We start from the raw sequence: 14,887 nt of genomic DNA, 5'->3' as shown, positions 1-14,887 counted from the left end.
AGAGTCCCGGGTTCGAACCCTGATATAGATAAGATATTTTCCCTAACGAACTCGAGGCGACCACCGATAGACAGCGCCTTCACTTCCAACCCATCTCACTAATGGCAGTAAATTGCAATACAGCGATATGGCCAGAGTTGGTGTTTGGTGAAGTAGTATCGATTGACGTATCTTAAACATTGCATTGAAGACATTAGAAAACTGAAACGGCCATACAAAAAGTGAAATATTTATAGAACTATCACACACCGATTAAAAAAATTGATCTACTTTATTAAAATTTTGTTTCACAGCATAAAAAAATAAAGGAAAAAACAACAGAGGAGAGAAGCACAATATGTATACATATATATATAATCTTTACATATCAGATCAATTAGCAACTGATAATATTGAACACGATAAAGAGGAATTAAAAAAAAAAATTCATAGAGAATCAAGTCCAATACAATAATTTCTTTCCGTCAAATTGATGAAATTACAATCATGGCAGGTCATTCCATTAAATTGCTGAGTTTATCATGAACAAAAAAAAAATGATCGAAACAATATTTACAAGTCTTTTCGTGGAATGAATTAACTCACACAATAGTAAAGAAACAAAATAATAATAATAATATAATAATTTAGAAACGATCAGCAGAGAGACTAGTCATATCAAGGATATCTACATATGGGAGGATTGTGGTGTGTTCTCTACTTAAATTATACAAATTCATGAAAAAATGTACAAAATTTTTTTATATGCTTTGTTTTTTTTAACTGTACGCCCCTCGACATACAAGGCCATGTCATTTTTTAAATATTTATATATATATAATTATGTATAGCACAAAATCACGTACCCATATTATTTACACACACATTTAATGTCATAGGAATTGCTGTATCCAAAATCGTCCAATGTATCTAGTTAATGAACGACCTGTTCTCAATCAGGCTTAATAGAACTAAATAATAATTTGCGTAATTAAAAAAACAAAGCAAAATGAAACAAGGAAATATCAAAAGTAAGTATTACAAACACAATTATGGGGAATCGGTTTCACATAATATCTGTATGAAAATTGCTAAATGTTGATCGGTATATATGTACGAAAAACAATTAATTCAGTACAATTAAGAAAAATGAACGTCACTGGTTTATGTCACTGTATGTGTATCATGCAATGGAAATACATTTTTAATCAGGCGAGAAAAGTCACAGGAAATATAACAATGGCATAAATAAATGAAAACATGTAATATATATTATGTATCAATTCGTGAACGAAACATACAGAATTACAAAAACATAGCACCAAAAGAGAGCCCACTTCTGTGAAAATCAAAAATGACTTGAAACATGAACGTATCCATAAATGAGCAAGTTTTGCATAAATTTAGCACATGCTACAGCCAAAATACAGATTTTCAAAGCTTCCTCCTTCATACTTGGAAACTGACATAAGGTAAATGCTTGAAACTAACAGAAAAATCAAAAACTAGTCTCCTTAGGCATTCCCATCCCAAAAACTAATAATGATTATTAAATTAAAATTAGGTCAGAAATCCTAAAATCAAACTAAAACAAAGCTCCTGCTTTTATTGTATTCAGCTTGGGAAAAAAATCATACAAGGCCTTGGTAGAAAAAACATCATGTGATCAAAACACAAAATGGTTTCACAAATCCATTTCATTCAAGTTTACTCGTGATTTATTGATTGATGAAAAATTGTAGTGGATTTAAAGTGTGTGTAGCGGATTTTACTTTTGACCAATGTTCCCTCTCCCTTCTTTGTTTTACATATGCAGACCTATTTCTTCTGTACTTGGAATGGGAATACTATGTCTACCTATGGTGTAATTATTGATATTACATGTGCTGAAACATTTTCGCTGTGAATGTTAGAAGAAACAGTGCTTCCAACTATCATATAAAGATTTTATAGTATGTATGGACAACCAAGTAGGAAAAAAAGAAAGCCATAAAAGAGACCATGCAGAAAAATGTAGAAATACAGTAATTGAGAATTGATTGATGGATGTGTCACACAACATTTCATAGCAAGCCAAGCAGCTCACACACTAGATGAATAGTAATAATAGTGATAATAATTTGGCAGGACTATTGATGGCCAGTACATTGAAGTGATGTTGCACCCCCCTCATCTAGCATGGCAAAAGGCTGGGGGCGCTGTGTGTGTGTGGGAAGAAAAAGAGAACAAAACTAAAAGTCTGACATATTAATGAATTATACTCCTCCCTCCTGGTCAAAGTGGGTAATCATGTGTAGATGTACCCTAAGGCTGCGGGCACACTGAGATGAAGAGATAAGTCGTACAACAATTGTGACTAAAAATAAAAATGGAATAGAGGGTGGTGGAACAGATGCCCACACATAGTGGAAAGAGATAGAGAAAATGACTGAGGGTTCTGAAACGTGTGATGAAAGGGTGTGATGGCATGATCTCCCTCCTCAGAAGCTTTTTTTTAAAGAGAAGGGAAAGAAACAGTATACGGACCAATCAACACATAGTGAAAACCAGCAGATCGAGGCAAAAAAAAAACTTTTTTGTTCAAGTCACACACCTCATTGAGCTGCCTCTTTCATCTATCTTTTATCTCGCTCCTCGAATATGTGGTGTAAAAAAAAAAAGGAACCGTTTTTGTCATCCCACTTTGAGCGTGGCTTAAGAGTCAGGGTGACTGTCTTAACTTGAGAGACCTGTCTCAACCAATATTAAATCTGTCCTAGGAGAACATAATTTGGACATAAATGGGAAATATTCTGCAAAATTGGATGTATGTCCAGGTTTCGTCTCATTGAAATTTTGTCATCGTACAAAGAATGAATATATCAATGTGAAAAGAAACTGAATTGGAAGTGTACTTCAGTATGTTTCTTAGCATGAAATGGTCAGGAATGAGAGGATGTTGTAGCAATCTTAGTACAGAAAAGAAGGGAAAATACTTTTTCTTCCATTCATCTCTTGTCTTTGTTCCTTCAATTTTTTTTCCTGCAGAACTATTTGCAGCAGGTAAAAAGTGCAGAACTGTAATCACAGCATCTGATATGCAATATTAAAAGAAAATTTGCCTTCCTACCAAAATAAAAGCTTGGTTTCACTTTTTTGTCCTATCTTTGCTTCTCACTGGGTTAGCTCCACCCAAGTGAAGGTGCGGATCTAGGACAATGTATCAAGATGGGCAACTTATTGTGTACATCTGTTGGATTGTTCCATATTTTATGGGACAGACCAATTAACCGAACTTCCCACACATTATTCAATTCCTGGAAAGAGGGATCGCCCCCCTTTCCAGATCCATGTCTGCCCAAAAATGTGGTACCAAAAACTTCAAAGTACAAGCAAGCACCAACACGAAAGAGATGGGCACACACTAATCTTTTTTAACTCTTGGAGTATAAGAAGTACAATGTAAGTACAAAATAAAAAGTATAATGTAAGAGAAGTTTGCGATGTGCCTGACAGACACACTGCCTGGAAGGAGAGAAAAATCTGAATTCATTTTCTGTAACATATTTATACCATTTTGGGCACAATATAAGTAACACAAAATACATGACAAAATACATACACACCAACATGACTAAAAGATGATGAATAACCCTTTGAATGAAACGAGGATATGCAATCACAGAAAACCAGCACCGAATCATAGAATTTGAAATATTATGCAACAGACTTTGTGCAAAATGCAGATGATAAACCCTGAGTGAATTAAGTTAATTTCAGAGTTTTTCTTCATGGTATTTTGAGCTGAATCTAAATCATATCCACTGATTAGGTCCAAGTTTTGTGAATAGTTACAAAGAAAATGATGCGAAGTGTAGTATGGCATCATTCACCGTACAGGACGATCAGAAAAACTTTTTTTGAAATTCAATCAGCATAGTCGGAATACAGATGAGAATAACTTTTGCATATTAATTTATATTAATGTCGAGATTACACTATAAAAGTTTTAGAAAAATACTTCTATAAAATTTGAAAAAAAAAAAAACAACCAACAATAAGCTTACTGGTTACATTCCCTCTAATGTAGCTGATACGCTTTTATTGGTTTCATTTTTCACAAGTTTTAGGAAACAACTTTCCTAAAACTTTTATATTGTAATCCCGGCCTTACACACACATAGAGCTCCCATTTTTAAAATACACACAGATAATTTTTTCAAAACAATGAGCATACTCAGATTGGATGGGTAATGGGTGAAAAAGATGTCTCAAGAGATATACGAGCGTTTCTAATTCAAGGCAGCGATTTCCCAACTTTTCACTCTCACAGCACCCTTGGGGTGGAGGGGGAAGTTAGGATTCAAAATATCTCGCAGTACATCTGCGTGATCTGGACATACACATATTTCAGTTTCCACTCAAAAAGCAACACATCAGTTACGAACTGTTTAACTATCACTTTCAGTTTTTCTGTTTAACTACTACTATGCAACTATTAAATACTCCTTTTGTGAAACTTCTGACATGCAGTGGAATCTCTGGCAGTACAGGAGTGCTTTGAAATTTAAGGCTCAAATTAATTGGGGATGTGCAATAAATTAGTGTCAAATTTTGTGGCATCACTGTATATGTTGTTGCATGTTTAGAATCATGTATGTTACGTGTTCAAGTGCTGCCATTTCCCTTTCAAATCAAAATAAAAAATGACAAATAACTTTTAATAATATGAGCAAGCTTTTTTTTTTTTTTGGGAGAGGGGTCTGCTGTTCTCTGATGAAAAGGTGGAAATCCCTAACCTTATTAACACTTTCAGTATAATTTTCCCCTTGATTTTTTGTTTACAAGTTTGGACGATGTGCACTTGAGGTACCAGCAAAAATTCTTCTCAAAATCTTAGTCTTTTTTTACAGACAAGGGGGGGGGGGGGGGGAGAGGCAGAGAGAAAGGCATGCATTTGATCGCAATTTCATTACTGATCAATAACCCTTTTTTTAACATCTACCACCTTCCCTTCATGTCTTTTAAGTTATGAACTTGCACAAACTTTTTTTTTTTACCATTTCCAATTCAAAAGGGAAAAAAATAATTACTCAGGTGAATGAAAAAACTTGTTTTCCCCCAATTCCACTTTATAGTTGTGAATGTACAGAAGTTTACACGAAATTGTTCCATTCCTCTGAATAGTCAGGACAAGTTAACTCAACCTTGTGGAGGCCTACCTCATAACCTAAAATACTATTTCACACTCTTCTTAAGGAATCATTGATTAAGCATTTGGTTTCAAATCTTTATACAGATTTTTTAATCACTCTTTTTTCCCATTCAAACACTTTAATTTTGAGAAACCATCAGTATAAATAAAATTTCCTAATGATAAACATAGCAAGCAGACAAATCTTTTTATGTCGCTTTGAAGTAATTCAATTGTTTCAATTTTGAACATCAAATAAAAACTGCAATTTTTCAATTTTTTCAATCGTTTGTAACAAATTTAAAAAAAAATTATAAATGAATTTTGTGCATTAAAAAAAATCTCCCAAATTTCAAATTGCAACAGGAAACAATTTTTTTTAATATATTGTACAACAAAATTCATGAAAAAGAAAAAGATTTCATATAAAACATTTTTCATACAAAGACTAATGACATAATATGCTAATACTGTTATTAGTATCTTCTCTTCCACATATACAAAGCTAAAATGGCTAACAATTATCAGTACAACATGTCAACAGTGCACTAGAAAATTCATGCTAGCCTTTGTGGAAAAAAGTGTACAAAAATACTGCATAAACAATGCTATTATTATGTGCGATAAAAGTTCAAACACTGCATAAAAATGCGTTAAGCTTTGTACTTACTGATCAGTTTGAGAACACAGACATTCATTTTGCAACACTTAATACTATTATGGTCAGTCGAAATTTTTTCGACAATTTTTCTAGAATCATTGCAGTTTAACAAATTTTTCTTTTAGCTTGCTCAATATATCGATTTATTTATTTTCAATGGTTCATGCACATGTTAATTCATGTCATTTATTTATGAAGCATCACCACCAACCTATATCTTTATGGGGAAAAAACATATTTGCATTCACTGGATTATTCAACAGAGAACTTATGCTCAAAATATTGTACATAGCTTCAGGTATATACATACACAAAATCAAAGATCAGAGCCATAATACTTGCGAGCAAATTGCACACATTGTCGAAATTGGTTAGGAGCAGTTTAGCTGGTCTCTCTATGGCAAAGTTCCACAACCAGGTGCTCGTTGTGCTTTTTCCAGTTGGCCAAGAACAAGCAAATTGACATGTTACAGTTAATAAGCTAGCCGTGTTTGACAACAAATTGCAACATTTGCACCTCTTGCATTAATGAAATATAATATAAAGGTCGAGAACACTGCCCTAGAGGCTCCATACATATAACCTTCAATCAGAAAAAAACAGTTAAAAAAAAATTCAATAATGATTCTATCTATATTATATTTTATTCTCACACAAGCTAAAAACCGGTTTAAATATCTTACATGAAAAGATAATATTCACTTTACCTTCATAAAAATTTTAAATGAATAAAGGAATCTCTAAAACCGAGGTGGCCATCCTGCATCTAAGTGCATGAGAAGTTTTACACAAAAAAATTCAGAAATATCTGAAGATATAAGAATTCAAAAACATTTTCCTAAGGAAAAAGATTCAATGTTTCCCTGAAAATAAGACTCATCTTTTATTCATTTTTGTTCCAAAATATGCACTGAGGCTCATTTTCAGGTGATATACATTTTGATTTATGTGCAAAATTATATTATTATATGTATATATTATCATGTTTTATATTCATATTACCTAATTTTTGATGTGTGAAATAAATGCTTAATTTTTTGGCGACTATATTTCCTGCAGAACTTATTTTGGCTTCCAACTCCCAACAATAGTTCTCCCCTAAACTAAAATGAACATTTCTTCATCATGCAGCCTGTTTATAATGCATTGGTAAAGGCCCAAACACACAGCCGAAACTGAATTTATCTTTTGAATCCTTTACCTTGACATTTGGCCCTGGAAGGCTTGATAAAGCTAATTTCTCATTATCCTATTTTCAATGTAGTCATTCATTTTCCTTGACTAACTTGTTTATAGCAACATCAAGTGTGTGGTCATTCTTGCAGGATTCATTACTCTGGAGATATTTCCCATCAACACCACCGATCCCAATACCATGGATTACGTTCATTAGTAGGAATTTAAAGAAAATTCTAATAGACCAATTGGGTAGCTACATTTTGCAAACAACCAATCACAGTGTTGAATTTGTTTGACATGCAGACTCTCAGCTTCACTATGCAGGCTCTATGCTTCACTACGACTACAATGTTTTAAGTGTGAACATACTTTTTCCGCTTAATGACTGAGAGTTAAGATTTTGTATCCAACCCAAATGGGATCCTCGGTCTGCTTAATTAGTGGTTATTTCCTCTGAAGATGATACCTGTATCAAAATGTATTAGGAGTTTTGTATTTTGCATATATTTGCCTTATTCGCCGGTGATTTCTTTCAGTAGTTTTGGGCAAAGTTTACCTCTCTTTCAAAATCACAATTTTGGGTATTCACAACTACTGAACAATTTTTATTATCACTTATTTCAAGTACAAAAAATATGTTAGTAATATATTAATATTATTACTTTATAATTCAATTCATCCATCATGTGTAGCAATGAGCTTGCTAAATGTGTTCATCTGACAGATGATTTTATCATCGGTCGAGAAGATTTATCGATAAGAGAAGGTTTATTTTTTGGTGAGATCTTATTTTCAGGAAAACACGATAGTTGAAGTTTTTCAATTTGAATAATACAATTTTCTAGGACACAGGGAGATTTCTTCAGAATATGGCAGTTGCATATACAGTGAAAACTCTCAATAGGGGATACACCTGTGAGCAGATGTTTTGTCCCTTAAATAGAGGTGCACTTTATTTAGAGCCAAATGCGTTCTTATTCAAAGGGACACAAATCAGGACACCCATCCCTCAAATAGAAGTTGTCTCTTGACAGAGGTTTGACTGTTCATCTGGTAATCATAAATGAGAACAATACTTAGCGCTACACCAAAAAATTTCTATGCTGGGACACATGTAAGATTTTTAGTCTTGATAGTGATGTGAGCTGGGAAAGGTCTGGTCACCACTGGTCAAACATAAATACAATAGAACGTCCTGATCTTAATAAGGGAGAAAGGGGACAAGGCTAACAACCTCTGGGAGCCAAATAAAAATTACCTCATAAATGAGTAAGCCAAATTAACTAATTACGCTGTCAGGGACCTAAAAAAATGCTATTACATCAAGACTGTAATAAACAAACATAAGCTACTTTAAAATGACATATGCAACACTGTACAGCACATATGATGTATTTTCTATCCCTTCAGTTATCACATCCATAATTACCAATAGGCTACAGCATTAATGAATGCAGTACCAAGATTATGTTATTGAAATTCATAGTATTTCTCTTCTACCTTTCCCCCCCCCCCCCCATGAATTTCAGATAATAACGAATGACACAATTTGCATAAATTCTATATTTTTCTAATAATAAATGCCACTTGTAGCAGTTCTTTGAGCAATGTGTAATATGCGTGTGCTTACTCCAGCAGATGTCTGATATCAGACCATGGCAGTTAATTAGCAATGGCTGTCGAGTAACACACATTTAAGGAATAATGTTTTTTTAAAGACATCTAGGACACAGGCAAACATCTGGGAAAAAACGTTTGTTAAACAGTGGTTTAAAAATTTTTATTTTCTTTTAATTTTGTATATAAAAATGTTCCTTTTTTTTTCATTTCCATTTATTTAGGAAAGGAAAATCTTGACTGGAAATAAACACCACCAAATAACCCAACCCTGAATGAACGGAGGGAAAAACACTGGGTGAAACCACTGGTTAGATGGAAATTTACAGGACGAGATAGATATTCGTACATTACATCACTGAGTTTTGATATACTAACACTGAAAATTTTCCCTCGATTAAGAAAAAAACTTGGAGGCGATTGAAATACAATGACATAACAAAGCCCAAAATGACATGTATGTACACAGCAGCAGTTCGCGCAAATAAAATTACAGACAATTCACAACAGATACTCACAAAGTAAGAGGAAAGTGGATATAAAATAATTAGAATATTTCACACGAGTAATGTATTGCTTCAAATTTTGCATATTTTGTGCATTCATAATACATTCAGAATAATAAAGTTTCATTTTTTTCATACTATCGCAAGTTTCTGGACTTCAAACATTTACAGACCTTCACTTATATGGCAAAAGCAAAGAATTAATCATTGTTGCAAAAAAACTGAAAACGACTCAAATGAAAATAAGCAAAACTTTGATGTTGAACAAGATAAATAACGAAAGTTACTCCTACTGATGGCACCTTGTTATATACAAAATAGTTCATCAGAAAATAAAACAAGACCAAAAAAAGAAAGTAAACACACATAGAAGCAGTGACCTATTTTATACATGATCAATATCAATGTTGTGCATACAAATGCCTTGCAATGAGGTGGCTACAGCATAGATGGCAAAAAGCTTGAAAATTTCACTAAAATACTTGGAAGACATTTATCTAAGATGCATAGCATGACACAAGGCAATGATGAAATAAAAAATATTAATAGTCTGTGAAATGAACACTCTTAAAAGAGGAAAAAATTTATTTTCTCACATATTCTTTCCTCAAAAGCCAAAAATGAAAAAAAAAAAAAATCAGCAGTGTTTTAAACATATTAGTTAAATATGAACCTATTGCTTTCAAAATAATTTAGATTATTGCTACAATGGTATTCGATGACAAATATTACAGGGCTTTTTGATATTTTCTCCGCTTTGATAGCACCAAAGATAACCAGGAAATCTCGGAAAATAACAAGGTTAAAAAAAATAATATTGAATTTGTGTTGAAAGCTAAATCACAAGACAGTATAATATTTTTACTTTATAAAAATATTAACTTCAATCGTACGCCACAACATTGAATTCTTCTAACAATCAAGAACATTTTTGATAGTTGCATAATTCTAACATTTTCGGACCACATTCTGTGCATTAAATTCCACATATACCATCTTTTCTTCCCAGAATGCATGAAACATTGAGTTAAAAAAAATAGTTGATCTAATTGAATAAAAATACTAATTTCCTTCCCAAAGCAAGAAACTTTTCAGAGAAACATTTCTTTTCTAATTTGATTTAGATATTTCCAACATGTTTCAAAGAGAAAATGGTTAACTAGAACTGAAATCAGAAACCAATAGGTGGAACTCTAAGCATTGAGCAAAAGTTGAGCAATTCCTGAGAAATATTGATCAAAAACTCAGAATCAGCTTAAATTTTAATTGGTGGGAATATTCAAATGTTTTTACTTAAAATGCTTTCATCTTTACTTAAAATTTCCATCTTGCTTATTACAGATATTCTGATATAACTAATTTCAAGACTGAAACCATAGTTTTTTTTTATTTCTGTTGGTTCATCAATTTTCTCAGCATACAGATTTAGCCTTTGCACATGCAAAAAAATTTTTGTTTTAATATTTGTTTGAGTATTCAACAGTATCTTGTGAAATTTATTGCAAGTCTTAAGCAGAAATGTACTATGAAACAAAATTTATGTCTATAAAAACATAGCATAGCTAATTATTGCAATGAATTATGGCGATTAACTGACAAATTAAATCTGATACCCAAGTCATGTTATATTGTGAAAAAAAAAATAAAAATATTCAAGGTACACTTATAACATGAATTGTGTCTTTCATTGAATTTTTTTTTCTAAAAAAAAAAGCTTCAACTTTCAAAGCATAGAGGACAACATTTTAAAAAATACAACAAGCCAAACTTTGATATCTCAAAGTGGTTCAAGTAATTGATATTGCTTAGAAATGCAGAAATTAAATTTACACGAAATATATTATGCAAGAGACTAAAATTACTTTGAGATATTGAAAATTCAAGTTGCAAATGTTCAATTTATCAAAGTGTGACAGTACAAATTTCCAAATTAAATCTGTGGTTCCCTTTTTAGAATAAAATTTTTTCAGCAGAAGCCCCCTCAAAAGCCTCTTTCTTTCTTAATTTATTTACAAAATTTACTGATGTACAGTGACACCTCAGGTAATAAATATAATCAGTTTCAGAATCCTGTTTGTTAGCAGAAATCTCTATTGGCCAAAATGTAATTTCCCATAGGTTTCTATAGAAAATAGCTTAATTCGTACCAGGAACTGCCCAAAATTGAAAGATACAATTTAAGATACCAAGGAGTGCTATAAAAAAGACTAACTGACCAAAGGATACATTGAACAGCTTCAGAATTGGATAAATGAGAATTTACAGGAGGATTAGATACTGAAGATGTTTTTACTTTACACTATGTACTCAAATAGCTTTAGTCTGTTAAAGATGGTGTTGCACAACCCAGTCGAGTTCATAGGTGTCCTCATTTGTTTGCGATTTGGTTAGCTCACTTCTGTTCTGATACATGCAGATGAAAAAAATAAGCTCCTAAAATGTCCAGACTGTTTAGTTTTATAGTGAGATAGATGGCTTTTTTCTCAGATGATGACTTTTCTTTCTGAGTTCACCTCAGCAAAATATCCGGAAAATAACTGTTTCCTTGTTCAGTTTTATGCTAAAGAGTCTTGCACTGAAAGAACGCTGGATCTGAAAACAGACTCAGCTAAAATGAAATGCATTGAAAAACCTTACGTTTTACATGAAATGGTTCAAAAACTTTCAGAAAGAGAAGTGAAGTACAGTAGACTTCAGTAATCAGGCGCATATCACACAAGTATGACAGATTACCGATAATGCCAAACTACTGGAAGGTAATCGTAAAAACAATGCATTCAAATTATTTGAACCCCTGTACATTAGATTTTCATTTACGAAACACCACATAAAGCCAAAAATGAGCTGAAACTTATTTATGAATTTAGAATATTGTATATTTTACAAATTCACTGAAATGAGCTTGCATAATGAATCTATACATTTTTTTTCTGTTAAAAAAAATGCAATACTTGGGAACTGTATTATTTCCATTGGAGTAAAAAAACTGGCGCTGTATAGGAAGCATATTCCTAAGCAAGGTCAACCAACTTTCGCCTTTTTTCCTCAAGCTTTTTAATATAATCTCATTTTTTTAAGAGAGTTAATGTTTTATGCTTTCATTTCAACTGCAATGACATTGTACACACAAGATAAACACCAGAGTTGCAGACAAGACACTATCACAAATGAAAGAGACTGAGGATCAAATTGAAGCAAAGATTGAACTGTATAGATGTGATGGCTGGGTAACAATACAGAATATTGTTCGGTATTATTTTCCTCTAAGCTGCAGATTCATGCAGAGCCATGAAGTGACATTTTCCATTTCTCTACATCTGCAAGGAGCCAACAACCCTTATAAGTAAGATATTTATGGGGGCATATAGTATGTAGTTCCTTTCGAATTCCACCGGCGCCACATTGGTGGTCAGCTGAAGTTGGGGTTTTCGCAGTTCCCAACTTTGAGATGCAAATACGAGTGATTTCCCTGTCAAAAAAGTCTCACCACAGAGAGCAACATGCCTTATGATGGTAAAAATTTTCAATCTATCACTTCCCTCAAAGTTTGAAAAATAGATGGCAGCACTATAATAATCACCACGCAGAAACAAACTTCACGTTAGGTTCACAACATCTATATTCCAACATGTACCTATTTGTTAAAAGTTCTGCAGAGGAATGTGGACGAGGTGCATGCACGGTTTAGTACTAGTAGTAGTGGCATATAGTTCCTTGAAGCCACACACATGAACAGTGTATGCTTTTTTAAAAATCTGTCTTCATGTTTTATCTTGTCTGTGCATTTGTGGAACAAGTTTATACGCATATGCTTTCCCTGTAAAAAAGCTGGATTACTGGACAGGCTGAATTATCAAGAGTCTACTGTACATCTGGAAAAAGATTTTGAGGTGGACAATTGGGCTCAAGTCACAGTGATTCTGTAGACGATTGGCGCTAAAATTCATCCCATCATATGGCAATTTTATGATAGTGTGTGCCTCCATAACAAAAATTTTTGTTAGTTCAGGCAGAAAAATCCTGAAAAAAATCTTTGCTAACTGAAAAATTTATTAGCCGAGGCATTCAGTAGCCGAGGTATCACTGTATTTCATTTTCCCAAAGCAGTCATAGAGCAAGGGTTGGGAACCACTGAATGACCTCATTCTAAATCACTCCACAAAATTATGTGGCTACAGATATGGACATATAACTGCATAGTTTCATTTGCACTACACTGATGAACTGAACTGAAATTTCATTCCATATTTTTTACAACTTATTTTTAAGCATATCATGGAATCAAAAAAAAAAAAGCAGTAATACCTTGACTTATGAGAATAATTTATTCCTGATAATTACTTTCATCATGAAAATCTTGTATGCTGAATCAAATTACCCACATAAAATAGAGATTCTGCTAATTTGTTCAAAATCACCAAAATATTTAAAAAAATGAATTAACAAATGACAGTAGAATGTATTTGATGCAGAATAGTCATTTCACTTATAAAGTAAATATAGTACAGCCCAACAAAAAAGTGGGTTTTGAATCGTTAAAGCGCCAAAGCTTTTTTTGTTGAAAATTTTTTTATTATGACCTTTTCTCATAAGTTTCATCCTGTTTGGTTGAATATTTGCTTAGAAGTTGGTGCATCTTTAACAAAAATTTTTTTTTTCAGGAAACCTGCATTTTTGTATTTGTAATTTCATAGGTCTACATATCACTGTAGATTTCACTTGATGTGGTTCCCTGAATGGGACTTATCACATTTAATAATGATTAAAGAAATTTCTTTTCCCAGTTCCAGAAACTTCTCCAGCACATTTACCTCAATAAGACTTATTGTTTCAATAACTAGGAATTTACTGATAATATTCAAAACAGAAACTGCTCCAGATGAACTAATAAATATTACAAGGCTGAATTCGCTTGAATTACAAACAAATGAAAATCATTGAAAAGTAAAATCATTGAATTTGTATCAAATTCGTCAAGAAGCGACTGAGTTGCAACAGTGTATGTGATGGAGCACAATGCCAGTACAAATAGAACCATTGAAAATACATGAATTCGATTTCACAGTATTTTGTGCCCTCACAGATTATGTATAAGTGGTACAAACGATATATATATATATATATGTATATATTTGTTAATTTATAGATATAATCTTTGGCATAGGCTATGCATTTGAAGCAATAGCAGTCAAGCTTGTCATGAAGCCCCTACATAGTGGACCTGAGAACATTGGTAAAAGGAAGAAAAACTGAGCCAGCAGCAAATACAGCAATAAATTACAACATATACTAAAACATTTAGACTTTGTGCGAGAGACAGAAGGGGGGAGAGAGAGAGAGAGCAAGGCAACCTCCATTAGTGAGGATATGCTAACAACTATTTGATGTATTCACGTAGCCTATCTCCTAAGTGAGGATGCCTAGAGAACAGAAAAAGCACATAATGCTAAGTGTGTACGTGTGTGTGTGTTTGCACAGCTTTGTTGATGAAGCCTGCTAAGTTCTGTAATTCATTCTTTTAAAACATGGACAAAGCTCGTAGGAAAAACGCCTCGCCTGTCTGGCTGGTTTTCAATCATTCCTTCCATCCAGTCATCATCATCTGTAGTTTCACTTATGATAATGATGATTTCACCCTCTTTAAAGGACAATTCATCTTCTCTATCTGCATCGCAATCATAAAGAGCTCGGCAACGACGAAGTTTCATTGTGTCGTGACGCTAGAGTGAAAATTAAATAAATGAATTAAGACAGGAAAAAAAATGTAATTAT

The 14,887-nt window shown here is 32.9% G+C and overlaps 1 protein-coding gene across 2 annotated transcripts in view; it reads right to left on the bottom strand.

Annotated features, from left to right (window-relative positions):
* Window positions 1-252: 252 nt before the first annotated feature.
* The window catches only part of Asap (ArfGAP domain of ASAP), a 49,711-nt gene continuing 35,076 nt past the window's right edge, over window positions 253-14,887 (bottom strand). For both annotated transcript variants that reach the window (XM_089233945.1, XM_089233952.1), the window contains one exon: window positions 253-14,835. In XM_089233945.1, the coding sequence (XP_089090071.1) occupies window positions 14,626-14,835 (210 nt within the window). In that variant the 3' untranslated portion in view covers window positions 253-14,625. The remainder of the gene's footprint in view (window positions 14,836-14,887) is intronic.

This window comes from Pholcus phalangioides, unplaced genomic scaffold (genome assembly GCF_987345545.1).
Source record: "Pholcus phalangioides strain wild (caught in Gottingen) unplaced genomic scaffold, Ppha-v1.0 ptg000001l_1, whole genome shotgun sequence".
Lineage (NCBI taxonomy): Eukaryota > Metazoa > Arthropoda > Arachnida > Araneae > Pholcidae > Pholcus > Pholcus phalangioides.
The sequence above is the reverse complement of the archived record's forward strand: the minus strand, read 5'-3'. Positions and strand labels throughout refer to the sequence as shown.